Here is a 27,050-nt window from a genome sequence, read left to right as displayed (position 1 = left end):
GTAAAAGGAAGACTTGTAAAATACAGTACAAAACAAAGCCAAGCAGCATTAACTCAGCTCTACACAAACACCTACATGAACGTGTTCTGGGCGATGGCAGGAAAGAAAACTCATATCTAAAAAATGACTCTCGCTTGCCGTAGTGACGTTGTGACTTACGCTGGTCTCGCCCACTGCTCCTTACATAATTAATTTTGAACAGCAGTGACTCTCTGTCTGTGCAAGGCGAAGTTACTCTGAGCTGTACCTGCAGTTTTTCCAGGTATATTCCTTTTTTTTCGTTCATCTGAAACGGCAACGTCTTAAACATCCAATAAAGAATCTAAGTGTAAACGATCGCATGTATTTTCGCGCGGTCGTTTTGGCTGCCCTTGGGTACAGGTCGCGGTGATAAATTAAGGTCGGAGTGACTGTTGAAGTGTGAAGTTAGACGTCGTTAGTTAATAGTTTATATAATTTTCGTTGTCAGTGACTGAATGAAAAACTACAGTGAACTTTAAGCGTATTTGACATTTTTCGTGTTCATCAGTCTTTCCAATTAAGCTTTTAAATGGTCCGTCATGTATTTTATACTTATGGATTGCATTGTTTGATTGTACGGGAAGTGACTTTGTACTTTTAGGCGTCTGAGTGGGACAATCGTAGGCACATGTTAGTATACTTTCCGCCGGAATGGCGCAGAGCCGCAGAGCTTTGTTCTATAGTCCTGTCTCCTCTTTATCTGCCTATATTGTTCAGAAATGCTGTAGTTGCGTGTATGTGCGCGGCTAGTTTATAGTTTAATTGATAATGAATTTATCAAGGATCACATCTAGAAAATAAATGTGCGGTTGCTGTATGGTGCACGAATCACGCGTCACAACACATCCCTTTGCTGTGGCTGTGAGACGAACAGAAACAGATAAAACGGAACAATCTAATGAATGCTAATCTGCGGTGCGGAGTTCACAGTTTTGCTGAAGGAATCGTCGACCTTTGGCATCAGCGATTCAAAGACGGATACGTGGTTATTAAAAATTAATGAAGAGAGCAATGTTTCAAGAGCAGTTAGATTTAACGAGTGATAGCATAGAAGTGTTATTTCCATCTTCAACATCCAGTCATTCTAATACTGTAATAGACTAAAGCTTTAGTTTGATTTGATTTTAATTTGATTTTGATGTTTCTTGGTGTATTTTATAGATTTTGTAAATGTAAAACGTTGTGTGTTCACCCATTTTCTATTGCTTATGCTGTGCCGAGAGAACTCAACACTCACACACTACAGATGAGATTCGAACCCCCTACCCTATAAGTGTATTCCAGCAGTGCTACCTAAAGCAGAACCCCAATTTAATCTCTACAGCCTTGTTGGTTTCTCTTCGAGTCTTTTGTTTACGTTGCATTTCATTCATGTCACCAGGATGGGTGCTATGTCGAAAGAATTCGGCTTTGTGATTCTCACCGGAGCTGCTAGCTTCGTCATGGTCGGCCATCTGGCCTACAAGGTCGTGCAGGCACGCAAGAAGTACAAGGTGGAGGTAAGAACGGGAGAGACAGTGCCTCACAAAAACTGTTCATAAATGAGTAAACGCTGGATGGATGAAATCAGTGACTCTGTGTTTGGGACAGTACCCCCAGATGTACAGTGACGATCCTGACACTGGCAAGACCTTTAACTGCATCCAACGTGCCCACCAGAACACGTATGTACTGTAAAGCATCCCCTGCAGTAGGGCAGTATAGCCTATAAATTGCTGGTAACTGTACTGAAAGTTAAGTGGTGCCTTAAATCAGTTCATTGCTTATCAATGGGAAGCAATTAAAAATAGACTCCTAAGCAGGTGCATGTCTTTGTTCACAGTTTGGAGACGTATCCTGCCTTCTTATTCTTTCTGGCGATAAGTGGACTACACAACCCTGTGAGTTAACCTCTCTTAAATGTGCATGCATGAGTGTGCGCGCATGGGCACGCTTTCACTCTCTTCAGTTCACTTAACAGCTGTGTGCCTTCTGGATGGCTGCTTTCTTATTGCTGTGTGTGTGTTTCCTCCACAGCGCCTCTCCAGCGGTCTGGGGATGATCTGGATTTTAAGCCGGGAGGCCTACGCATTTGGATACTCCACGGGAGGTAAAACTGCTTGTTTGCATACTTCTTGCAGGTGCAGAGATTGGCGTTAGTCACAACATGACCTGAGATGATGCAGTGACCTGATTAATCAACGTTGTTGTCATGGAGACCTGGATACTGTATATTGTTTAAACACACAGATATTCATCATGAAATCCCATCATGCCTTGGGTCCATAGGTGGAACATGAAGCATATGCTCTCTCTTTCAGAACCAGAGAAGAGGAGGTATGGCGCTTTGGGGACCGTGGCTCTTCTTGGACTGGTTGGGTCATCAGTCAATGTTGCCGCAATCCTTCTGGGTTGGGGAGGCAGGAAATGTTGTTAAGCACCCCCCACCCCATTACCATAATGAGGGATTGGCTAAAAAAAAAACCTTTTGTTTATTGTAATATCTTTTTGAATTTGAATTAAATATGTTGAGTACAATCTTATGCACAGTCGTGTGTTTTTTAGTGTTTTGGGACCAGCAATACTTTGCATATCTTGTATGTATTATGCATTATATAAGTTCATATACACACAATCGTATACATATTCCATATACCACTGCATCACGGGACACACATATGTACACTGAGTTGGAAGAAAAATCCACTCTGTGAAACTGGAGGTGGGAGACTGAATCAAAGACTAGGCTCCCGCAAGATTCTGTAGTCGATTACCTCTTTCAACCAACTGGAAGTCTGAAAAGTTTAATGCAGTTAATGCAATCGATTAATGCATTATATGGTAGTTATATTTGTTTGCTTGATGTACATTCCCCAAATTAATATCAGCCTTCTCAATGTAATAGTAAAAGTTTTATTGAATCCTGTCTCCAAAATCAGGAAAACAATCTCAAGAAAGGTAATTCACCTGAGAATAGCCATAAAAGGCATATTTCAGAGTGGACCTCATCTACGAGTCATTTAGCTCTGTGAATTGTAGGACTTGCAGTCAGTATTCACCCCACTGTCTCTGTCCAGGTCCTAACTGGAGATCCTTTCTGTGGTTGTAGTGGAATCTCCCATCCTGCAGGGCTTATGTTGCCCTTCATTTGAATTTGGCCGCTGTACGTTGGCGGTGGTAGGTTGGACTTTGCGCCGCAGGATTGCAGCTTTGAGTCGAGCTTCTGTGTCTATTGTGTTTCGCGCAACATGAGCAAACAGGCCTAGATAAACAAAGACGGTCCTTTGGAATCCAGCTAAGGGAGAGAAGGAATATTAATGTCCTCCAAAGATGGTGGAACATTCTGTGTGTTATTTTTAAACTGGCCACACTCATGTTTGTGGTAATTCTGGTCACATTAACTGTAAAATGGCTACAGGTTTATCTGTATTAGGACAGTGCTTTTAGTTAAAACAGGCATTTGCTACCCAGCTGTTAAATCCCAATTTGGGGTTGGGGGTTCTGATGCTGATCTATGTGCGCTTTGCATATATGTCCCATAATCGTGTGGGTTTGCGTTTCTCTGGTCGCCATTGACTGGCTCCAGGATAGTTGAAATCCTGCGTTAGATGACCAGTTATAAAAATGGCTGGCTGGTGTCCTCAAGCTTTAGAGCAGGAATAGGCGATCTTATCCAGAAAGGGCTACTGTGTATGCGGGTTTTCGCTGCAACTCCCTAATTAGATTACTAATCAGAGGACTGATTGGCTGAAGAGTCCTCACACCTGAATTGGACAGCTGGCTTAAAGGTTACCCCAAAAACCTGCATACGCACCGGCCTGCTTTAGAGGAAAGCATGTGTAAGAACTATTTCTGATCTGAATAAATGCAGTGCTGTACGGTGTGTTTGGCCTGTAAATGCCATAAACTATATTACTCTGATGAAAGGGGAAGTGTTTTCTTTGTAGGTGTCATAACTTGCTCCTCTCCGTATCATCGCGTCGTAACAGATGTCATGGAGTGACTTATGCTAACATACCTACAAAGTGTCAACAAGCATGTACTGTAACACTACTGAAATTGTCTAAGATGGACAGACAATGACTTCAAGGCTTGCCGAGTAACTGCCCAGACTCGAAAGGTGATGCATTTATGGAACGTTGAAACAATTTAGTGGAAAAACATCCTGATCACATAAGAATATATCATCTGTTTTGAAAATTAACAGTGCATATGAGTGTACAGTGGGCTTGCATTGTGTTGTCTCAAGTATATTTGATCCTTTTAGTTTCAATGTTGACCTGAGAAAGTGTAGATCCTGCTGGGAATTGGCATGTTAAAGGATCAAAAAAAGTCACAATCGCTTATTATGTCAAAATAGGAAGGGAAATACTCTAACTAAGCATGACGCGTCAAATTCCCACACAATTATGGGCTGCTGTTCACCAAGTGACTCATGGGGAGTGGGGATGCACTTTAACCTTGATACAGAAGCTGTAGTTTGAACTGGTCAAACAGCTACACTAGAAGACGGGCTTGGAGACCTGGCCACCCTGCACAGGCATGAAACGTCGACATGGGCGTAGGTGTGCAGATATTCGCCCCTCAACTGGAAAGAGGCACTAACCTTTGCATGCATCTGGAAGTAGTCCAAGTGTTTCTACACTTTTTTTCCTTCTGTTGAAGGAACACTAGTTATCTGGTTTGTCTGCCTCACAATGAGTTTGCAAAAATTGAGAGCAGGAGAGGCCTTCCCTTCTCCAGGGCCAGTCACCTGACAGGGTGTCACGGCAATGACAGACTGTCTCCTAGACAAGTATTTCTCAACCCGGTCCTCAGGAACTCACAGAAGTTCCATGTTTTTGCTCCCTCCCAGCTCACTGGATGGCAGTTCACATGGACCGTCTTTAGGTCCCTGGGGACTGCAGTGGGAAACACTGTCCTACACGCATCACTGTAGAACATGATGTAGCACAGAAATTTCTTGCAAACTGTTCTCATTATATTGCATTAGTTTGTTGTTAGACCAGACTGCATATCTTCATATCAGCTTTTTTTTATTACTCCTGGCACTGTATGTTGTTTTTCTTCATCCAAACGGTTGAGTGTCTGGGGGCTTAACAAGGAGACTGACTCGTATACTAATGGAGGCATAAAAGTCTAGTTTTAGGGCTCGAAGCTCCATGTTTATTAGGAAATCGCTTAGGATTCGTTACATTAAAAGTCTGTCACTACTCATCCAGGAGCTTGAAGTAGTTTGAGACCATGTTAGATTTCATTTTCAGGCAGAACTTGAGCGAAGAGCCCTTCAGGGTCTGAGTCACAATAAGGCGGGTGTCTCTTAATGGGCCCTCATTTCAGCACCTCACATTAATGTCATGTGGCTGGGCAGGTCTAGCAGATTGCATTTTCTAAATCTGAGTGATTAATTAAGTTAATGCAGTATATTTAAGAGTGAAATGCCTTGTAACTCCCTCAGCTTCCTTCCACGCCCCCATGGGTGTGTTGACATAAGAACAGTTTGGCCCTGAACTGGAATAAGCCCCAAGCCAAGATGTTTTCCTCAGATTCCACTGAAGACCCAGATGAGTCCACTGGCCACTTCTGGCCTGCAGCTAAACCAAAGCAGCTCATCAAATTGCTTCTCGAAGGATAAGTTAGGGCCACTGCGATATAACGCACCATCCTCCAGAATGCTTCAGTTCTTTAATGCTTTGGAGTTCCTGACTTGCAGGCATGACTCATCAGAAAGAGGAACTCACCTTGAACAGGATGGGAGAGCGGGTATGGGTGGGGCCACAGGCATCCAAATCTCACTGGCAGAACTGGAAACCAGACATATACAATGTGGAAATGACTCCTCCCCCCACCCACAAAGAAAAGCCACAAATTGTCCGTAAAACTGAAACAACAGCAAAAAAGTGACCATGTCTGAAAAAGCACTCAGTGTTATTCTGAATAAAAGTCAGTTTTATTGACCACTGACTATCTACTTACAGTCTTATAAAATTGTTTAATTATTTGTTTGAATCTTAGTAGCACATAATAAGTAGTTACATAATTGAAATAATGAATGGATCTATCTATTCATTTATTTGTTTGTTTGTTTTGGTTGGATTTAAACCAAAGTCCTAAACTTAGTCTTTGTTCAATCTCTCTCTCTCTCTCTCTCTCTATATATATATATATCTATTAGATACAGCACCCTCCACACCCCTTGTAAAGATTTGTAAAAAAGTTATAATCGCTTATTATGTCAAAGCAGAGGGGGCGGCATGGTGGTGCAGTGGTTAGCACTGTTGCCTCACACCTCTGGGACCCGAGTCTCCGCCTGGGTCACATGTGTGTGGAGTTTGCATGTTCTCCCCATGTCGTCGTGGGGTTTCCTCCGGGTACTCCGGTTCAGTCCAAAAACATGCTGAGGCTAATTGGAGTCGCTAAATTGCCCGTAGGTGTGCATGTGTGAGTGAATGGTGTGTGAGTGTGCCCTGCGATGGGCTGGCCCCCCATCCTGGGTTGTTCCCTGCCTCGTGCCCATTGCTTCCGGGATAGGCTCCGGACCCCCCGCGACCCAATAGGATAAGCGGTTTGGAAAATGGATGGATAGATGGATGTCAAAGCAGGAAGGGAAATACTCTAACTAAGCATGATGTGTCTAATTCCCTCACAATTATGGGCTGCTGTCCACTAGGTGCCTCAGGGGGAGTGGGGATGCACTTTCACCTTTACACAGAAGCTGTAGTTTGAGCTGGTCAAACAGCTACACTAGAAGACGGGCTTGGAGACCTGGCCACCCTGCACAGGCATGAAACATCAGCACTACGAACGCAGGCCAACTGTGACATTGTGCCTCTAATAACTACTCGCTGCTTCCTGTCAGTTGACCAGTTTTCGATCCAAGCTGCTCCAGTTCCTAAAATCCCTGTAGCTTTGAGCTTAAGCTCAAACATCAAACAACATCAAAGGCCTTCTGGAAATCTAAGTAGATGACATCGTAGGCCTTTTGGTGATCAATTTCTCTTGTAGCTTCCTCAAAGAACTTAAGTAGATTAGTTGAGCAGGATCTACCTCTCCTAAATCCATGTTGGCTATCCCTCAGAATGTTATTCGCATTCAGGTAATCTACCATTTTCACTTGGATTATACCTTCCATTATTTTTCCAGTAATGCTAGTTAGACTGATTGGCCTATACTTTGCTGGATTACTTCTATCCCATTTGTTGAATATGGGCGTTATATTACCATGCTTCCAATCAGAAGGTACCACACCAGCAGATAACGATTTCTGGAATAGTACAGTTAAAGGTTGGCTAATAATATCCCTCATCTCTTTTAAAACTATAGGTAAAATGCCATCAGGGCCCTGTGATTTATGTATTTTGAGCTAAGCTAGGTTTAGTACCACATCAGCCTCAGTTATACATATATTGGTCATAGACAACGCTGTATTTGTACTAAATGGTGGCAGGTTACTTGTGTTCTCTACTGTGAACACCCGTGTAAAATAATCATTAAACTCATTTACTATATCAATTTCATTTTCAATTATAAGGCCCTTACTATCCTGCAGATTATTGATTTCAGCTTTTAGAGCTCTTTTGGAGTTAATATATTGGAAGAAACTTTTATTGTCATCCTTCATCCATCCTCCAATGCAATCTTTCTTTCCACATTCCCCTTGGAGTATCTAATGTTATTGTTTAACTCGACCTGTAGACTTAGATACTCTTGCTTTATTTAGAAATCATTAGTTATTTTCCATTTGTGGAACAGAGCCCTTTTCCTCCTGACTTTATTCTTAATTTCCTTAGTGAACCACCTTGTTTGTAGTTTCCTAGATTTAGTTCTGCTGGAAACAAGTATGAAGTCCTATTGCACTTGCAACAATGAGCTTTTAAAAAAATTCTATTCCTGTTCAACCATTTTGCTATTAAACTCCAATTTACAGTTTCTAATTTCAGTCTCATACCCTTAAAGTTAGCCTTCCTAACATTGTATAGTTTTCTAAAACCTCTAAGTTTCCAATCCTATCTTGGTTATTAGAGAAACAAGATCAAGAAGGGCTTCTCCCCTGGTAGGGTTGTTAACAAACTGAGAAAAAACAATCCTGTACTAATTCCACCATCTTGAGTTCATTTACAGAAGAGCCAGAGACTGTGTCCCACTGTATCCCAGGTAAATTAAAATCACTCATAACCACCACATCATTTTTATGACTCATAATCCTTATATCATCATTTAACATTCTGCTTTCCTCTGCAGCTACATTAGGTGCTCTATAACAAACCCCAACAATTAGGCCATTTGAGTTTTTAGTATCTAGTTTTATCCATATATCTTCTGTACTTTTATTTTTATCAGTGAGCTCCCTTTCCTGCAAGTTGTCTTATACGTATACTGCAACACCATCACCCTTCTTGCCTATCCAGTCTCTACAGAACAACGTATAACCATTCATATTATATTCCTCTCCATCATTGTCACTCATCCATGTTTCAGTTATTCCTATAATGTTATAAGTGTCCAACCTTTCGCTAACATAAATTTATTCCAAGAAAAAAAATCCTTCATCAAGAAATAATTATCTTTAACAAAAACACATGAGCCACGATTATTGGCACCTCTGGGAATTATAGTGAACACAATATAACTGTTATATATAAGTTATATAACTGATGTTTCCCTGTAAATTGCACATCTTTGAGTTGAGTGGAGTGAATAGGAATCTTCAAGCTGTAATCCATGACTTCCTGATTACCTGGGGTACAAACATGAGGTGACACGGGGAACAAATTCCCTTAGTCATCCATCAACATGGGAAAGATGAGAGAACATACAAACCGAATGAGGGAGAAGTGTGTTGACCTTAGTCAAATCAGGAAATGGGTTTTAAAAAATAGCTGCTCGCCTTAAAATGCCCATTTCTACTGTTAGGGCAATAACAAAAAAGTGGACAACAACTGGAACTGTTACAAACCTGCCTGGAAGGGGGTCCAAGTTTATTTTTCACATATCACATACAGTGAGGAGGATCATAAGAGAGGCAGAAAATATACCGGATGAATACTGGTGAATTATAAGACCAAGTAAAATCTTGAGGTTACCACGTCTCCCTTCATGCTAAGAGATTATCTGGAAGGTTTGCCAGAAAAAGCTTTTTTGTCAGTTAACCACAAACTTAAACACCTGGAGTTTATGAAACACTACTACAACTTTGACAGGAACCAAATTCAATGGTCTGATGAAACAAAAATGGAGCCTTTTGGCAATAAACATAAGGTGGGTTTGGCATAAAAAGACGGATGGCTATAATGAAATGAACCTTATCCCAAATGCAAAATATGATGGAGGTTTTGTGATGTTGTGGGGCTGTTAGTCCTCCAAGGACCCTTGAAACCTCGTTAGGGTACACGGCACTATGGACTCCATGAAATATCAGGACATTTTAAATCAAAATTTGGCTGCTGCTGCCAGGAAACTAAAACTGGGCTGTCACTGGATCTTCCAGCAGGACAGTGATCCTAAGCATATTTCCAAATCAACACAAAAATAGTTAGCTGACTGCAGAATCAAGCTTCTGCCATGGCCATCTCAGTCCCCTGACCTGAATCCCATTGAAAACCTGTAGCCTGAGCTGAAAAGGAGAGTGTACAAGAGAGCGCCTAGGACCCTGGATGATCTGGAGAGATTCTGTAAAGAGGTATTCTCCAACCTTATACAATGTTATAGGAGAAGACTCAGTGCTGTTATACTGGCTATGGGAGGTTGTACAAAGTATTAAAAGCAGGGCTGCTTTTAGGAACTGTGTCGTGCCACATGTATTTATGTTGAAATTAATTATTTCTTGATGAAGGATTTGTTTTTCTTTCAGTAAATTTATGTTGGCTGGATTTTTCTCAATTTTTCAGTGTGACATGAAGCTGCTTCAATAAAAGGTGGATTTTTTGTAACCCTTTTTACAAATTTTTACGCCAAAAATTGTAGAGGGTGCTGTAGATAGATAGACAAGCTAGTTAACTGGCAGAATCGCTGAGGAACACAACACTTTTTATCAGTTCCAGACAACCTAAATCAATCAAAGTAAATCACATTAAAATATGTAACTCTGGGTTTGAAATGGCCCCCTGCCGAACCCGTTAGCTATCAAACAGAATTCATCTTGGCCTGGAGTTAATAAATATTTCCGCATTGCTCTTATTACGCCACTCTAAATTAGTGCTGCCAGACTTTCTCAGACGGGCTGCCAAACCCCCCACATCCCTGCTACAGGGGAAAGGGGCAATGCCCTGGCAATACTGTTCAAAAACACTGTTACGTACCTGCCTGAATGTGAAAGCAATAAAAACAAAAACATTATATTGTTACGGGATCTGTAATGGGGCCAAACCCGTCAATTTGGACGCTCTCATTTGACGTGCTCATCTGGCTCCTCCCAGGCTGCACCCTTGGCATCATGGGACATTGTGTCCGTAATGCGATTCATCTTTAATCTTTTTAAAGGTTCCCAGTTATTACCCAATACAGAAAAAATGCTTTATCTAGAACAGGGTTGTGGTGAAGCTTGTCCAAGCCACATCCTAGATGTGATGCCAGTCTATTGCAGAATACACACACTCACGTATAAACTACTGGAATTTTAATGATGCCAGATCGCCTAACTGGAAACCAGTAACCAGAGGAAACCCCAGCAACAGTGGGAGAATGTGAGCTGCACACACACTCTCAGAGGGGCCAGCGTCAAACACAGGAGCCCAGCAGGTTTTAGGCCAGTGTTTTCCAACCCGGTCCTCACGGACCCTCAGACAGTCCATGTTTTTGCTCCCTACCAGGTTAGGAAACACTGTGTTAGGTAACAATGCTGCCCCCTTGTGTTGTACATGTAATAAAATTTGCAGTATTTCCCCATTCTAATCAAAGGCACTGATTTTTCCCTAAATGTGACAAAAAAATCTTTATTAATCATTTCTCACAGTAACCTTTTAAAAACTTTACAGTACAACACACGTTTTGGCACTTACAGCTCTATCAGAAAAATAAATCACTGGGACAGAAATGCACTGCGTCTGATTCTGCCTCACAGATAAAGTTTTATTTCAATATTTTACCTAATTTGTACAATCAACTTGTCTTAAAAGCTCCATACCTCTGTACCACGGTTGTTGTTCAATCCCTGAATTACTCTGAGTTTTAAAAATATAGATTAGCTCAAGTTTCCTATGCCTCAGAGCCTCACAAAAACGGCCCAACTTTACGACTACGTCGTGCCTTAGCTTTGAGTCGTGCACAGGGGCACAGGACGCTGCTCGGGCGTTAACTCGGCACAAAGTCATGGCAGCAGATGCTAATTAAAAGTTAAAGGTACAGCACTTTTCCATCACTACATAAAGCTCCACGTCATCCTGTTTTAAGAGAAGAGCTCAGTGAGGGTCACGTTTATCTCACGATCGGAGTTGGGGTTTTGCATGCCACTGGAACGCGTCTATGAACGGAAGCAAAGGTGTACATTTTGTATAGATGGTAGGGACACGTCTCTACCATTATTGTGGGAGTGTACCATGTGTGTGTTAAGGGGGGTGGGGGAATTGGTCCTTACCAATGTTGAAGCCGAACCTATGCGCTTGAATGGACAAGAGGTGGATCAGGGGCTGGTGCATATTTCATGCCGTAAGCTAGGCTTTGGACAGAGCTACACTGTGGGCTTTCCATCTTCAAAAATGACCAGGATATCAAAGGGGAGCTTTTACATTGTTGAAAAGTGACCAGCACTGCAAGATGTGTCCTACATGGAAACTGCTGAATTGTTATTCAACTGGGCACTATACAACAAGCAGTCAGTTACCACAACAAGCAACATTCAAATATTCCATTGTCTTCTGTTGGTTTTATGTGGATTCCTCATGTAAGTGTCTGTTATGTTTCCAACAATGGACAGACAGAATATTATATATGAATAACTAAAATTAATATTCATTTCAGTCAGAGCTCATAATCTGTGCCTTATGGAATACACTGTGCAAGACCAACAAAAACTCTAAATTCAGTTTGAATGTTTATACAATCTTTACCAGTTATATGATGAAGTTTCCATCCATATTTCTGGTCAGGAGAAGCTACCATCATGCAAACTGTCATAAATTTAGAGTGATATTTCAGCAACTCAGATTTTTCCACAAACGTTATTTTGCCAGCATCTTCTGCATCATAGTTACATCATATTTTTTTTGCCCTGACAGAAACTCATTTTACAAAAATGTCTAGTGAATGTTTTGTATTATCACTCTGCTGTAAGCGCAAAGGGAGGTGCATCTGCCACTGTAATGTTCAAGGTCACCACTAGGGGGAGTGTAAGAGCGTCTCATGAGGTTTTTGAACGTCATCGGGGTACCAAGTACCCAGTGGCCCAATAAATGCATTTTTTTCCCCAAAAATCCAGATGGAACCTGATAAAAGATCTTCACCAACATACAGAAGAAATAAAGTGCTTGAAAGGCTGCAGAATTTTCTGGACATACTGAGTATGTACATTTTGAGGCATCACCAAGTCAAAGGCTCAGCGACGAGATGGGTGAGCACTGCAGTCTGCTTGTCATCACTGGCGCCATGACATCCCATCAGTAACTGTACCTGGATAAGGGCGTGTCCTCCATCATGTCGTCCTGCACAGAAATGAGCAAGCATCAAGGCTGAAGTGAGACGGTATGTAATTTATAAAAATAAACCTTTTTTAAAGTGTCCAGCTCAGCTGGTTAAGCCTCTCAGGTTGCCGGATCGAGCCTTTTCAGACCAGTCAGCAAAAACCCTTCATCCTCCAGTTTACTCCAGGGGTGCCTGACTGTCCCTCCTCTGTACATGCAGTGTGGGTGGGTGAGTCTCAAAGGAGGTCTTCCTTTCCACATTTATCAAACCTCAAGCCAAATCATACCAAATGACACATAAAACCTAAAATAACTCTAACATATAGTAAAGGCAGGAATATGATAAATACAAGCTATATAAAGTAGAAGAAATGCATGTACAGTGTAGCTTCACCTACCAGAACAAATACAATCATACGTCATAATGACAGGGATACATTCAGAGAAAGACGTCGTTAGGTAACATAGTATGTTTGTTTACACCAGTATCACCACAACCATGTAAGTAATGCACTGCACCAGGTGATGGGATTTTTTCAGCTCCATTATAATCTTATAGGACCACATTCATATGCGTGGTCCATCGTTGACTGACTTTTCGTTATGCAGTGCATATCTAACCAGCTTGCTGATTAACAAATGCTAAATGCTATTCTTGATTTTCATCTTTTTTTGTAAAAGCAAAATTCCTCTTAGTTAGAGAGATCAGACTTTCGTAAAAGCAAAGTAGCATGAAAGGAATGTTCATATAGCGGGGATACCTGTATGTGTCTGGGTTAATAATCTAGATAGCAGCCAGAGCATAAACTAACCCTAACCCAAACTGGGTCAGCATGGGTCTCACCATCGGCACGTCCTGCAGTCGATGGAACTCCAGGCGTCCGTTGTTCCGGAACTTCAGGAAGAAGAAGAGAGAAGCGATGGAGCCGATCACGATGAACACAGACAGCAGACCAGCAAAGAGTGGGTCCAGGGGTGGCCTGGAGCGGACCAGGACCGGCACTGCATCCATGACAATGACACGAAAGTCAGGAAGGGCAGTGACAGGACAAGGAGGGACTCATATTTCCTCAGAAACTCCTACTAAAGCAACCTGCATTAAGCACTCCGCCCAAAGATTCAACAACACATCACAAATTTTTTATAGGCCACAGTTAGGCTAGAAGTCCATGCCCTTACTCTGCTAGAGTAAGCATGAGATGAGACTTTAGCCGATTAGAGAGCATTTTAGCTGAAGGTTACTCCACTGGGCCAGTGTGACCCCCCACAGATAGACTGCAGACGCCGCACAGGAGATTCAGGCCGCGTGACCTGAAAGAGCTCACTCAGGAACAAAGGCCTTTTGTACATTGTGTTCTCTGCCGTCAGCGTCACGAGCTTATTTATGTATCTCTCTACAGAGGCGTGTTTTGATGGAGATGGGAAGACAGTGATCTTTGCTTTAGAGGCAGTTACCACAGTTTACACCTTACATTTATAAAAGCACGATAATATTCATTGTGCAGTGTTAGCGTGTCTGGGGGAGGGGGGCAGTCAGATGTCACCTTTTAGCCTTACTAGGGAATTTCGGTACCTCCCTTCCAGTGTCTTCTGACATTTTCCCCTCTTTCAATTTTCCCTGTATCATGAACCACTTTGTATACATAAACTAATAATGGAAAACCACATAGTCTGATCAAGTGCCATGGGGGGAACTGTGTTGTGAAGCTGCTATATAAAAAAAGCTGCACTGAATTGAATCTTGGCTGGCACAGGGACTCCAGGTAACTGTGGCCTAAATGGTGACATGTTATATAATAAACAGTGTGAATACTCACCGTCGTCTCCTACGTTGAGCTCAGATGGGTCTTCCACATGTAGCCAGGCTGGAGCAGATGTGGAGGCCGGTGGGTGGGGATAAGTAGGAGCCAGGGTGAGCAGGGTGTACACGTTGGGGGGGGAAGGTGCTGAAGCAGTGGTAGCATGAGTGGAATTCTGGGAAATGGGTATGAGCGTGCTGAAAGTGGCCGAAGTGGGGCGGGCACCCTCTTTATGGATGACGCCGTTTGCTGGGGTGGGCAACCTGCTTATGTTGGAGGTATCTGGAAGAGAACATTTGACCTTAATGATACCCATCCATCCATTTTTACCTGGAACAAATGACACAAGGCAGGGGACACCCGGGACAGGATGCCAGTCTATTACAGGGCACAGGGCAGGGGACACCCAGGACAGGATGCCAGTCTATCACAGGGCACAGGGCAGGGGACACCCAGGACAGGATGCCAGTCTATCACAGGGCACAGGGCAGGGGACACCCAGGACAGGATGCCAGTCTATTACAGGGCACAGGGCAGGGGACACCCAGGACAGGATGCCAGTCTATTACAGGGCACAGGGCAGGGGACACCCAGGACAGGATGCCAGTCTATTACAGGGCACAGGGCAGGGGACACCCAGGACAGGATGCCAGTCTATCACAGGGCACAGGGCAGGGGACACCCAGGACAGGATGCCAGTCTATCACAGGGCACAGGGCAGGGGACACCCAGCAGTGGCACAAAGCACATAGAACCACACACTTTGAGCAATTTAGAGCCACCTAAAATGTGCCTCACTCTTATTAGGGCAGTTATGTTTGTCTGCATTGTGAAATTTGTCCCCTGGAGGAGTTGGACCCACTTGAGAGCACATGACCCGTACACTTTTTGCCAAAACGTGAAATTTTAGATGGAATCATCCCGGAACAAAACTCAGAAACCAGGAACAGCTGAAAACAGAGATGTTTTGGGGCAGGGTGTCTTCTCACTGAAAACACACAAGGTGCTAAGCGGATTAAGGCTATCGAGATTGTAGGAACATTTTGGGCAGTGAAATATAGAGGAGAGGTTTTAATGATTGGCTTGGTTTTAAGGTTTTGAAGGACTCATGATTATATTACAGCAATGGAATCATTATCTTATCGCTGTTGTCCTTGAATTAGCTCAGCATCTCAAAATACAGTGGATTTTATATTTTACAGAAATAAAACTAGTTTGCCCTGAGATGGGTTGCTGCTCTGACATGGGTTGGTGCTCCATCCTGGTTTGTTCCCTGCCCAGTGCCTGTAGCCTCCAGGATAGGCTACGGACCCCCTGAGACCCTGAATAGGACAAGCAGTTATGGAAAATGGATGGATTCATGGAAAACTAGGCTTTACAATAGTAGTGACACAAAATGACGCATATCAGAATTTTGATTCTTTTTCCCTTAGAACACAATATTTTCTACATTTTGCAGAAATAAAACAATCAGCATTGTTATACAAATAAATCTAAATGTTTAAATTTTTGTTCCTGCATTTTCCATCACGTCTGGTAACAACCAAACAGAGGTTGTCCCTGATCTGGGGGGGGGGGGGGCTGTCTGCCAGATGTTTCATCTCACCCTGCTACACTGAGTGAAGCAACACGCCTGTAGGAGAACTGATACCTATTTAATTGCACCCACACTACCTGAGTGGGTGGGAGGACAGACCTTACAGACTGGGCCACCACCTCTAACACCTGCCAGTTTTTGGGCATTACAGACCTCAACACCCCTATCTTAGACTATAGCAGGGCCGGCCTGGCCATCTGGAATTCTGGGCATTTTCCCAGTGGGCCAAAGGGTATGTGAGCCAATAAAAATTATCGTGGGACCCCCCCTATCCCCTGCCCTCCCCAAAGTCAAGGGCTGATTTTTAATCCCAGTCCATCCCTGTAACGAGGCACATGATTTCTGCTTTGAAGGCATAAATACAGACCTGCTTAATAGGGCTGCACAATTAATCGAATTTTATTCACGATCATGATGTCTGTCAGAAAAATCGCGATTAGATATTTTCCCCAAATCGTGCAGCCCTACTGCTTAGCTTCCCTTTTATCCAAACACCTATTTTATCCATTGGATATGTTACAGAAGCTTTTCGGCTTAACGGTACAACAGCCAGATTTTCCGGGGATTTAAGCTTTTCCTTGTTATTACCCACCATGTCACTGATTGCAGAGCTTAGAAGTAGACGCTGTAATGAATCAGAGATGAGGACTGTCCCTGGCTGTCCCTTAGCTGTTAGGATGCGTGTTTTAATGACCTGTGTATAATGGGCACTGATGGGATCATGCCTGCCATTTTCACTGTTACCTTGAGAAACATTCATCTCTGGCTGTGGTGTGGCTGTCCCACCCAGGCCTGCAGGCTCATGGGTAATGAGAGAGGGCACCACGGTCATACTGCTGACCCTCACAGCGATGCTTTCCATGGCAGCCGGGCTGCTGGAGTGCGTGGAAGCGCTGGTGAAGGAGTCAGGTTCTGTGCTCCCTCGTACCGGGAAAGTTGAGGGTGGAAGAGTGGGAGTGGACCCAGCTTCTGTCAGGTGGAGGATAGGGCTGGTAGTTTCTGGCATCTCACTGCAGTGACCTAAAAGGGGAAGCACAGCCATTAGCCAACATTATTCAAATAAAACTGACTTCTCTGGATTTACTGCTCTGGAGCTGATCAGTCACTGCTCTTTGTCAAGGAAGCTCGTACCTGCATACGACTCTCTTTTTACTTTCCAGGTTCTGTCAGGGTCAGTGCCGTCTGACCCTGCCCTTTGTATTTCTTCCCATTTGGCCAGCAGGTGTCACTGATCATCCAGTGTTACCTCTCCCTGTATTATAGCCCTTCCGCCCTAGTGTGTTCTCCTTGCACTGCTGCTTAGATCAGTGGATTGAGTGTGTGACTTAGAGTCTGTTAACCCTCTGCTCGTGGGTTTGAAGGTGGCCTCACCTGTTGGGTTCTGTTTCCCCAGTGTTCGTTATTTTCTATTTCATTGTCCAGTTATAAGTTTGCCCTGATTGTGTCCTGTTCACATCTGGTCCTGTTTACATTTTGGTTCCATGTTAATTATCCTACTGAAAGTAATTTCCAGTGTGTCTTTAGTGTTTCCTAGTTTCAGTATTTGTTTGTGCTTGTTAATTGTTTCACCTGTTACTTGTTGCCGTGCTCCTATAGTGATTGGTTAATTTGATTATGATTTACACCGACCATGTGTTTCCCCTGGTTTTCTTTTATGTATTTAAGTGTACTGTCCTCACTCCATTTGTTAGTCTGTCATTGTGTGCAGTTACAGTCCTGTTCCCCAGTGTATTTGCTTTGTGGTTTCTTTTGTTAAGTTTTTATTTCTCCCATTTTGTTCTCCCCCCTTGCAGTCCCTTTAATTTTGCGCCATCCCCAGTGTTGTTAGTTCCCTTAATAAACCCTGTTTTTCTCTTAGCTATCAGGGGACCTTTTTCCTGCCTGCACCACGCCCTGCTGTAACAGGTTCCCTCTCTATCTTCTTTGGTTTGATACCTGTAAACGACAGAAGGGGAATCTCTGTGCCTAATTATACCATAGATTTGGTCCCCATCCCTGTGTCAGATGTTTCTCTTCCCCTTGCTGATCAAAGTGATTCTTACAAGTAAATAACCAATAAAGTTAATATAAAAATTGTAACATCAATCAATATTCTGAGGCTCCCATCTCATTCTCAGATTGCTTCCTGTGAGCAGCTGCAGGATGCCTATGATCCTACATGAAAAATGTATCGACAGGAGATTCCTATTCAGAAGGATATTACTAGAATAGACTGGAATTGATTAAATCAGTTCAGATTAGATCAGTGGCCTGTACTATGTAGCGGGGAAACTTGTCGGATTTAAGGTAGTCTGGCCAAAATGTAAGTGAACGAATATGAAGTCCATTTAAACTGTGGTACTTGAAATCCGACAAGTTACCCCATTAGGCCAGTAACCCCGCTTCATAGTACAGGCCACTGTACAGATTAGATTAGATTAGATTAGGATTAGATTAGATTACTCTAGATTAGATTAGAATAGATTAGATTAACAGGGCTGTGGACAAAAATTACTCCTTTGGTCCTGCGTAAACTATCCAAAATACATGTGAGGGGATCACGCTACATTGCCCTCGCTATGTGACTGCGTGTGCCGGTGAGCCCTGATTACCAGCCTGGATGTGTGAGCAGTGGACGATGACATGCCACAGATTGGCCGATGGCTATATCGCAAAAAACTACGCCTGCCAAAGTAAGTACTGCTAAAAATGCATTAGTCACTTCACAAATTGAGTTGCACCTCTCAAATGCAAGGGAAACAGGCAGTCATCCGTGCCAGGATAGTTTGTGGGAATAATGTGAGCCGAAGAGGGAGATCTGCTGCCAGCCTGTCCTGCTGTCTTACTCTCTGATGGCTCTGGAAAAATCACACAAGGCAAATCCCACATATTTCAGCTGGGTAGTAAAATACCAGAATCCTATGAACACTTTCACTGTACCCATGTTTTCAATAAGAGGTCTTTCTGTGGAGGGTGCAGGCAGAAGTGCTGGGTCTTGTCACGGGTGCTACCCACTAGACTCGGCACAAACTGTGGCAGCCGGCACGGCACGTGGTACAAACTGCGGTGGCCCGGCACGGCATGTGGTACAGACTGAGGCGGCCGGCACGGCACGTGGTACAAACTAAGGTGGCTGGCAGAGCACGTGGTACAGACTGAGGCGGCCGGCACGGCATCCGGCACAAACTGAGGTGGCCGGGCACGGCACGTGGTACAGACTGAGGCGGTCGGCATGGCACGTGGTACAAACCAAGGTGGCCGGCACGGCACGTGGTACAAACCAAGGTGGCCGGCACGGCACGTGGTACAGACTGAGGCGGCCGGCACGGCACATGGTACAAACTAAGGCAGCCGGCACGGCACGTGGTATAAATGGTGGCAGCCAGCACGGCACGTGGTACAAACTGAGGCGGCCGGCACGGCACATGGTACAAACTAAGGCAGCCGGCACGGCACGTGGTACAAACTGTGGCAGCCAGCACGGCACGTGGTACAAACTGAGGCGGCCGGCACGGCATGTGGTACAGACTGAGGCGGCCGGCACAGCACGTGGTACAAACTAAGGTGGCCGGCACGCCACGTGGTACAGACTGAGGCGGCACGGCATCCGGCACAAACTGAGGCGGCCGGGTACGGCACGTGGTACAAACTGAGGTGGCCGGCACGGCATGTGGTACAGACTGAGGCGGCCGGCACGGCATCCGGCACAAACTGAGGCGGCGGGGTACGGCACGTGGTACAAACTGAGGTGGCCGGCACGGCATGTGGTACAGACTGAGGCGGCCGGCACGGCATCCGGCACAAACTGAGGCGGCGGGGTACGGCATGTGGTACAGACTGAGGCGGCCGGCACGGCACGTGGTACAGACTGAAGTGGCCGGCACGGCATCCGGTACAAACTGAGGTGGCCGAGTACGGCACGTTGTACAGACTGAGGCAGCCGGCACGGCACATGGTACAAACTGTGGCAGCCGGCAGGGCACATGGTACAAACTAAGGCAGCCGGCACGTCACGTGGTATAAACGGTGGCAGCCAGCACGGCACGTGGTACAAACTGAGGCGGCCGGCACGGCACATGGTATAAACGGTGGCAGCCAGCACGGCACGTGGTACAGACTGAGGCGGCCGGCACGGCACATGGTACAAACTGAGGCGGCCGGCGCGGCACATGGTACAGACTGAAGTGGCCGGCACGGCAAGTGGTACAGACTGAGGCGGTCGGCATGGCACGTGGTACAGACTAAGGCGGCCGGCACGGCACGTGGTACAGACTGAGGCGGCCGGCACGGCACGTGGTACAAACTGAGGCGGCCGGCACGGCATCCGGCACAAACTGAGGCGGCCGGGTACGGCACGTGGTACAGACTAAGGCGGCCAGCGCGGCATGTGGTACAAACTGAGGCGGCCGGCACGGCACATGGTACAAACTAAGGCAGCCGGCACGGCACGTGGTACAAACTGTGGCATCCAGCATGGCGCGTGGTACAAACTGAGGCGGCCGGCATGGCATGTGGTACAGACTGAGGCGGCCGGCACAGCACATGGTACAAACTAAGGTGGCCGGCACGCCACGTGGTACAGACTGAGGCGGCCGGCGCGGCACATGGTACAGACTGAAGTGGCCGGCACGGCATCCGGCACAAACTGAGGCGGCCGGGTACGGCACGTGGTACAGACTGAGGCGGCCGGCGCGGCACATGGTACAGACTGAAGTGGCCGGCACAGCATCTGGTACAAACTGAGGTGGCCGGCACAGCATCTGGTACAAACTGAGGTGGCCGGGCATGGCACGTGGTACAGACTGAGGCGGCCGGCATGGCACGTGGTACAGACTGAGGCGGCCGGCACGGCTCATGGTACAGACTGCGGCAGCCAGCAGGGCACATGGTACAAACTAAGGCAGCCGGCACGGCACGTGGTACAAACTGTGGCGGCCGGCACGGCACGTGGTACAGACTGCGGCGGCCGGCACGGCACGTGGTACAGACTGAGGCGGTCGGCACGGCACGTGGTACAGACTGAGGCGGCCGGCACGGCACGTGGTACAGACTGAGGCGGCCGGCACGGCACGTGGTACAAACTGAGGCGGCCGGCACGGCATCCAGCACAAACTGAGGAGGCCGGGTACGGCATGTGGTACAGACTGAGGCGGCCGGCACGGCACGTGGTACAGACTGAGGCGGCCGGCATGGCATCCGGCACAAACTGAGGAGGCCGGGTAAGGCATGTGGTACAGACTGAGGCGGCCGGCGCGGCACATGGTACAGACTGAGGCGGCCGGGTACGGCACGTGGTACAAACTGAGGCGGCCAGCGCGGCACATGGTACAGAGTGAAGTGGCCGGCACGGCATCCGGTACAAACTGAGGAGGCCGGGTACGGCATGTGGTACAGACTGAGGCGGCCGGCACGGCACGTGGTACAAACTAAGGTGGCTAGCACAGCACGTGGTACAAACTGAGGCGGCCGGCATGGCTCATGGTACAGACTGCGGCAGCCGGCAGGGCACATGGTACAAACTAAGGCAGCCGGTACGGCACGTGGTACAAACTGTGGCGGCCGGCACGGCATGTGGTACAGACTGCGGCGGCCGGCACGGCACGTGGTACAGACTGAGGCGGTCGGCATGGCACGTGGTACAAACTGAGGTGGCCGGCACGGCACGTGGTACAGACTGAGGCGGCCGGCACGGCATGTGGTACAAACTGAGGCGGCCGGCACGGCATCCGGCACAAACTGAGGAGGCCGGGTACGGCATGTGGTACAGACTGAGGCGGCCGGCACGGCACGTGGTACAAACTGAGGCGGCCGGCACGGCACGTGGTACAGACTGCGGCGGCCGGCACGGCACGTGGTACAAACTGAGGTGGCCGGCACGGCACGTGGTACAGACTGAGGCGGCCGGCACGGCATGTGGTACAAACTGAGGTGGCCGGGCATGGCACGTGGTACAGACTGAGGCGGCCGGCATGGCACGTGGTACAAACAAAGGTGGCTAGCACGGCACGTGGTACAGACTGAGGTGGCCGGCACGGCACATGGTAAAGACTGCGGCAGCCGGCAGGGCACATGGTACAAACTAAGGCAGCCGTCACGGCACGTGATACAAACTGTGGCAGCCGGCACGGCATGTGGTACAAACTGAGGTGGCCGGCACAGCATCCGGCACAAACTGAGGAGGCCGGGTAAGGCATGTGGTACAGACTGAGGCGGCCGCCGCGGCACATGGTACAGACTGAGGCGGCCGGGTACGGCACGTGGTACAAACTGAGGCGGCCAGCACGGCACATGGTACAGACTGAAGTGGCCGGCACAGCATCCGGTACAAACTGAGGAGGCCGGGTACGGCATGTGGTACAGACTGAGGCGGCCGGCACGGCACGTGGTACAAACTGAGGCGGCCGGCACGGCATCCGGTACAAACTGAGGAGGCCGGGTACGGCATGTGGTACAGACTGAGGCGGCCGGCACGGCACGTGGTACAAACTGAGGCGGCCGGCACGGCATCCGGCACAAACTGAGGAGGCCGGGAACGGCATGTGGTACAGAGGCGGCCGGCGCGGCACATGGTACAGACTGAGGCGGCCGGGTACGGCACGTGGTACAAACTGAGGCGGCCGGCGCGGCACATGGTACAGACTGAAGTGGCCGGCACAGCATCCGGCACAAACTGAGGAGGCCGGGTAAGGCATGTGGTACAGACTGAGGCGGCCGCCGCGGCACATGGTACAGACTGAGGCGGCCGGGTACGGCACGTGGTACAAACTGAGGCGGCCAGCGCGGCACATGGTACAGACTGAAGTGGCCGGCACAGCATCCGGTACAAACTGAGGAGGCCGGGTACGGCATGTGGTACAGACTGAGGCGGCCGGCACGGCACGTGGTACAAACTGAGGCGGCCGGCACGGCATCCGGTACAAACTGAGGTGGCCGGGCATGGCACGTGGTACAGACTGAGGCGGCCGGCATGGCACGTGGTACAAACAAAGGTGGCTAGCACGGCACGTGGTACAGACTGAGGTGGCCGGCACGGCACATGGTAAAGACTGCGGCAGCCGGCAGGGCACATGGTACAAACTAAGGCAGCCGTCACGGCACGTGGTACAAACTGTGGCAGCCGGCACGGCATGTGGTACAAACTGAGGTGGCCGGCACGGCACGTGGTACAGACTGAGGCGGCCGGCACAGCACGTGGTACAAACTAAGGTGGCCGGCACGGCACGTGGTACAGACTGAGGCGGCCGGCGCGGCACATGGTACAGACTGAAGTGGCCGGCACAGCATCCGGTACAAACTGAGGTGGCTGGGTACGGCACGTGGTACAAACTGAGGAGGCCGGCACGGCATCCGATACAAACTGAGGTGGCCGGGTACGGCACGTGGTACAAACTGAGGTGGCCGGCACGGCATGTGGTACAGACTGAGGCAGCCGGCACGGCATCCGGCACAAACTGAGGCGGCGGGGTACGGCACGTGGTACAGATTGAGGTGGCCGGCACGGCATCCGGCACAAACTGAGGAGGCTGGGTACGGCATGTGGTACAGACTGAGGCGGCCGGCGCGGCACATGGTACAGACTGAGGCGGCCGGGTACGGCATCCGGCACAAACTGAGGAGGCCGGGAACGGCATGTGGTACAGAGGCGGCCGGCGCGGCACATGGTACAGACTGAGGCGGCCGGGTACGGCACGTGGTACAAACTGAGGCGGCCGGCGCGGCACATGGTACAGACTGAAGTGGCCGGCACAGCATCCGGCACAAACTGAGGAGGCCGGGTAAGGCATGTGGTACAGACTGAGGCGGCCGCCGCGGCACATGGTACAGACTGAGGCGGCCGGGTACGGCACGTGGTACAAACTGAGGCGGCCAGCGCGGCACATGGTACAGACTGAAGTGGCCGGCACAGCATCCGGTACAAACTGAGGAGGCCGGGTACGGCATGTGGTACAGACTGAGGCGGCCGGCACGGCACGTGGTACAAACTGAGGCGGCCGGCACGGCATCCGGTACAAACTGAGGTGGCCGGGCATGGCACGTGGTACAGACTGAGGCGGCCGGCATGGCACGTGGTACAAACAAAGGTGGCTAGCACGGCACGTGGTACAAACTGAGGCGGCCGGCACGGCATCCGGTACAAACTGAGGTGGCCGGGCATGGCACGTGGTACAGACTGAGGCGGCCGGCATGGCACATGGTACAAACAAAGGTGGCTAGCACGGCACGTGGTACAGACTGAGGTGGCCGGCACGGCACATGGTAAAGACTGCGGCAGCCGGCAGGGCACATGGTACAAACTAAGGCAGCCGTCACGGCACGTGATACAAACTGTGGCAGCCGGCACGGCATGTGGTACAAACTGAGGTGGCCGGCACGGCACGTGGTACAGACTGAGGCGGCCGGCACAGCACGTGGTACAAACTAAGGTGGCCGGCACGGCACGTGGTACAGACTGAGGCGGCCGGCGCGGCACATGGTACAGACTGAGGCGGCCGGGTACGGCACGTGGTACAAACTGAGGCGGCCAGCGCGGCACATGGTACAGACTGAAGTGGCCGGCACAGCATCCGGTACAAACTGAGGAGGCCGGGTACGGCATGTGGTACAGACTGAGGCGGCCGGCACGGCACGTGGTACAAACTGAGGCGGCCGGCATGGCACGTGGTACAAACTGAGGTGGCCGGCACGGCACGTGGTACAAACTGAGGCGGCCGGCACGGCATGTGGTACAAACTGAGGCGGCCGGCACGGCATCCGGCACAAACTGAGGAGGCCGGGTACGGCATGTGGTACAGACTGAGGCGGCCGGCACGGCACGTGGTACAAACTGAGGCGGCCGGCACGGCATCCGGCACAAACTGAGGAGGCCGGGAACGGCATGTGGTACAGAGGCGGCCGGCGCGGCACATGGTACAGACTGAGGCGGCCGGGTACGGCACGTGGTACAAACTGAGGCGGCCGGCGCGGCACATGGTACAGACTGAAGTGGCCGGCACAGCATCCGGCACAAACTGAGGAGGCCGGGTAAGGCATGTGGTACAGACTGAGGCGGCCGCCGCGGCACATGGTACAGACTGAGGCGGCCGGGTACGGCACGTGGTACAAACTGAGGCGGCCAGCGCGGCACATGGTACAGACTGAAGTGGCCGGCACAGCATCCGGTACAAACTGAGGAGGCCGGGTACGGCATGTGGTACAGACTGAGGCGGCCGGCACGGCACGTGGTACAAACTGAGGCGGCCGGCACGGCATCCGGTACAAACTGAGGTGGCCGGCACGGCACATGGTAAAGACTGCGGCAGCCGGCAGGGCACGTGGTACAAACTAAGGCAGCCGTCACGGCACGTGGTACAAACTGTGGCAGCCGGCACGGCATGTGGTACAAACTGAGGTGGCCGGCACGGCACGTGGTACAGACTGAGGCGGCCGGCACAGCACGTGGTACAAACTAAGGTGGCCGGCACGGCACGTGGTACAGACTGAGGCGGCCGGCGCGGCACATGGTACAGACTGAAGTGGCCGGCACAGCACGTGGTACAAACTAAGGTGGCCGGCACGGCACGTGGTACAGACTGAGGCGGCCGGCGCGGCACATGGTACAGACTGAAGTGGCCGGCACAGCATCCGGTACAAACTGAGGTGGCTGGGTACGGCACGTGGTACAAACTGAGGAGGCCGGCACGGCATCCGATACAAACTGAGGTGGCCGGGTACGGCACGTGGTACAAACTGAGGTGGCCGGCACGGCATGTGGTACAGACTGAGGCAGCCGGCACGGCATCCGGCACAAACTGAGGCGGCGGGGTACGGCACGTGGTACAGATTGAGGTGGCCGGCACGGCATCCGGCACAAACTGAGGAGGCTGGGTACGGCATGTGGTACAGACTGAGGCGGCCGGCGCGGCACATGGTACAGACTGAGGCGGCCGGGTACGGCACGTGGTACAAACTGAAGTGGCCGGCACAGCATCCGGTACAAACTGAGGTGGCCGGGCATGGCACGTGGTACAGACTGAGGCGGCCGGCACGGCACGTGGTACAAACTAAGGTGGCTAGCATGGCACGTGGTACAGACTGAGGTGGCCGGCACGGCACATGGTACAGACTGCGGCAGCCGGCAGGGCACATGGTACAAACTAAGGCAGCCGGCACGGCACGTGGTACAAACTGTGGCAGCCGGCACGGCATGTGGTACAGACTGCGGCGGCCGGCACGGCACGTGGTACAGACTGAGTCGGTCGGCATGGCACGTGGTACAGACTGAGGTGGCCGGCACGGCACGTGGTACAGACTGAGGCGGACGGCACGGCACATGGTACAGACTGAGGCGGCCGGCACGGCACGTGGTACAAACTGAGGAGGCCGGCACGGCATCCTGCACAAACTGAGGAGGCCGAGTACGGCACGTGGTACAGACTAAGGCGGCCAGCGCGGCATGTGGTACAAACTGAGGCGGCCGGCACGGCACGTGGTATAAACGGTGGCAGCCAGCACGGCACGTGGTACAAACTGAGGCGGCCGGCACGGCACGTGGTACAGACTGAGGCGGCCAGCACGGCACGTGGTACAAACTGAGGCGGCCGGCACGGCATCCGGCACAAACTGAGGCGGCCGGCGCGGCACATGGTACAGACTGAAGTGGCCGGCACAGCATCCGGTACAAACTGAGGTGGCCGGGCATGGCACGTGGTACAGACTGAGGCGGCCGGCATGGCACGTGGTACAAACTAAGGTGGCTAGCACGGCACGTAGTACAGACTGAGGCGGCCAGCACGGCACATGGTACAGACTGCAGCAGCCGGCAGGGCACATGGTACAAACTAAGGCAGCCGGCACGACACGTGGTACAAACTGTGGCAGCCGGCACGGCATGTGGTACAAACTGCGGCGGCCGGCACGGCAAGTGGTACAGACTGAGGCGGTCGGCACGGCACGTGGTACAGACTGAGGCGGCCGGCATGGCACGTGGTACAGACTGAGGCGGCCGGCACGGCACGTGGTACAAACTGAGGCGGCCGGCACGGCATCCGGCACAAACTGAGGCGGCCGGCGCGGCACATGGTA

At 49.5% G+C, this 27,050-nt stretch overlaps 2 protein-coding genes across 3 annotated transcripts in view; one reads left to right on the top strand and one right to left on the bottom strand.

Moving 5' to 3' along the window:
• The first annotated feature begins 112 nt into the window (after window positions 1–112).
• Window positions 113–2,543, top strand: mgst3a (microsomal glutathione S-transferase 3a). The gene is made up of 6 exons (XM_048989883.1): window positions 113–262; window positions 1,403–1,520; window positions 1,612–1,685; window positions 1,844–1,901; window positions 2,038–2,110; window positions 2,322–2,543. The coding sequence occupies exons 2-6, from the start codon at window positions 1,404–1,406 to the stop codon at window positions 2,435–2,437; spliced, it is 438 nt and encodes a 145-aa protein (XP_048845840.1). The 5' UTR covers window positions 113–262; window position 1,403; the 3' UTR covers window positions 2,438–2,543.
• A 338-nt stretch (window positions 2,544–2,881) lies between these two features.
• si:ch73-344o19.1 (uncharacterized) overlaps window positions 2,882–27,050 on the bottom strand; it is a 36,882-nt gene continuing 12,713 nt past the window's right edge. Inside the window, exons 2-5 of one of the 2 annotated variants that reach the window (XM_048989860.1) lie at window positions 16,755–17,030; window positions 14,432–14,695; window positions 13,459–13,616; window positions 2,882–12,635 (exon numbers count right to left, since the gene is read on the bottom strand). In XM_048989860.1, coding sequence (XP_048845817.1) covers window positions 12,591–12,635; window positions 13,459–13,616; window positions 14,432–14,695; window positions 16,755–17,030 — 743 coding nt within the window. In that variant the 3' untranslated portion in view covers window positions 2,882–12,590. The remainder of the gene's footprint in view (window positions 12,636–13,458; window positions 13,617–14,431; window positions 14,696–16,754; window positions 17,031–27,050) is intronic. The other variant, XM_048989861.1, reaches the window with a different exon arrangement.

This window comes from Brienomyrus brachyistius, chromosome 21, assembly GCF_023856365.1.
Source record: "Brienomyrus brachyistius isolate T26 chromosome 21, BBRACH_0.4, whole genome shotgun sequence".
Taxonomy (NCBI): domain Eukaryota; kingdom Metazoa; phylum Chordata; class Actinopteri; order Osteoglossiformes; family Mormyridae; genus Brienomyrus; species Brienomyrus brachyistius.
This window is presented reverse-complemented; position numbering and strand designations above follow the sequence as displayed.